At 39.5% G+C, this 1,538-nt stretch overlaps 1 protein-coding gene across 1 annotated transcript in view; it reads left to right on the top strand.

Moving 5' to 3' along the window:
• The window catches only part of LOC103130994 (tripartite motif-containing protein 16-like), a 1,953-nt gene extending 652 nt beyond the window's left edge, over nucleotides 1-1,301 (top strand). The window contains exon 2 of the mRNA XM_007542531.1: nucleotides 3-1,301. Within this exon, the coding sequence (XP_007542593.1) occupies nucleotides 3-874 (872 nt within the window). The 3' untranslated portion in view covers nucleotides 875-1,301. The remainder of the gene's footprint in view (nucleotides 1-2) is intronic.
• Nucleotides 1,302-1,538: the final 237 nt, after the last annotated feature.

Here is a 1,538-nt window from a genome sequence, read left to right as displayed (position 1 = left end):
AGTCAAAGATGTTCGGAAGAAGCTGGAGCAGGAGATCACTGAGCTGAAGAGGAAAGACGCTGAGCTGGAGCAGCTCTCACACACAGAGGATCACACCCAGTTTCTCCTCAACTACCCCTCACTGCCAGCACTCAGGGAGTCGACACACTCATCCAGTATCAACATCCGTCCTCTGAGACACTTTGAGGACGTGACAGCAGCTGTGTCAGAGCTCAGGGACAAATTACAGGACGTCCTGAGAGACTCATGGAGAAACATCAAAATGGAAATCACTGAGGTGGATGCTGTAAAGTCAGAACCAGAACCAAATAGCAGAGCTGAATTCATAATATATTCAGGAAAATTCACTCTGGATCCAAACACAGCACACACTATGCTATTTTTATCTGAGGGGAACCGAAAAGCAACAGTAATGAAACAAAAACAGTTTTATCCTGATCATCCAGACAGATTCACTGATTATCGTCAGGTTCTGAGTAGAGAGAGTCTGACTGAACGTTGTTACTGGGAGGTGGAGATGAGAGGAGAAGGAGTTTATATAGCAGTTTCATACAAGAACATCAGCAGAGCAGGAAGATCAATGGATGCTATACTAGGATTCAATGACAAATCATGGTCATTATACTTTGACAAAGGCTGTTACAAATTCTGGCATGATAGAGTTGAAACTCCAGTATCAGGTCCAGTTTCCTCCAGAATAGGAGTGTACCTGGACCACAGAGCAGGTATTCTGTCTTTCTACAGCGTCTCTGAAACCATGACTCTCCTCCACAGAGTCCAGACAACATTCACTCAGCCTCTACATGCTGGGATTGGTCTTTCTGAAGGATCCTCTGCTGAGTTTGTTAATCCTAAATATTCATCAGTGATCTGAGGCCCAGGTGGTTAAAATATGTATTTTTGTTTCAATTTCTTTAGTCTCCATCATTGTTGGTGAGAGCTCATTGTTATCCAATGTTATTTCTTCACTGCTCAGAGATCAACTGTCTTTATGGAGCTACTTTGTCAGCTTGTTTGTTGTCTTGTGGTTAGGGATTACCCTAACCACAAGACAACAATAGGCTACCCTAAGTCTATCTTGTGGTTAAAATGCAAATACAGATCAGCAGATAGAAATTGCAATTATCATCATATCATCATCAATCAAGATATCAGTCATTATTTTATTAGACAAAGATCAGACCCAGGATCAAGCTGTTTATGGAGATTAATCAAATGAGCAGAAAGGTGAACAACAGTTTTCATCAAAGTTTAATGTTCTGTTTCAATTAAATATATGGATTAAAATTATTAAAATGTTACCATTTGGAACATTTTTTTTGTGCAGTCAAGTGATTAAATCCTAAAAATGTTTTGCTACCCAATAATATGTGGACAAAAATGTTTTATTAGTATGAAACTTTTAGAAACTCTATGGACGTCCATAATATCAGTTGCAGATTTATTGTAGTGTTATTTTGGTAACACTATTTGAATGGGGGGGGGGATAAGACTGACATGACACTTTCATAAACATGACATAACACCTGTCATGAACA

The sequence above is a fragment of the Poecilia formosa genome, unplaced genomic scaffold, assembly GCF_000485575.1.
Source record: "Poecilia formosa unplaced genomic scaffold, Poecilia_formosa-5.1.2 Scaffold705, whole genome shotgun sequence".
In the NCBI taxonomy this organism is placed as follows: Eukaryota; Metazoa; Chordata; class Actinopteri; order Cyprinodontiformes; family Poeciliidae; genus Poecilia; species Poecilia formosa.
The sequence above is the reverse complement of the archived record's forward strand: the minus strand, read 5'-3'. Positions and strand labels throughout refer to the sequence as shown.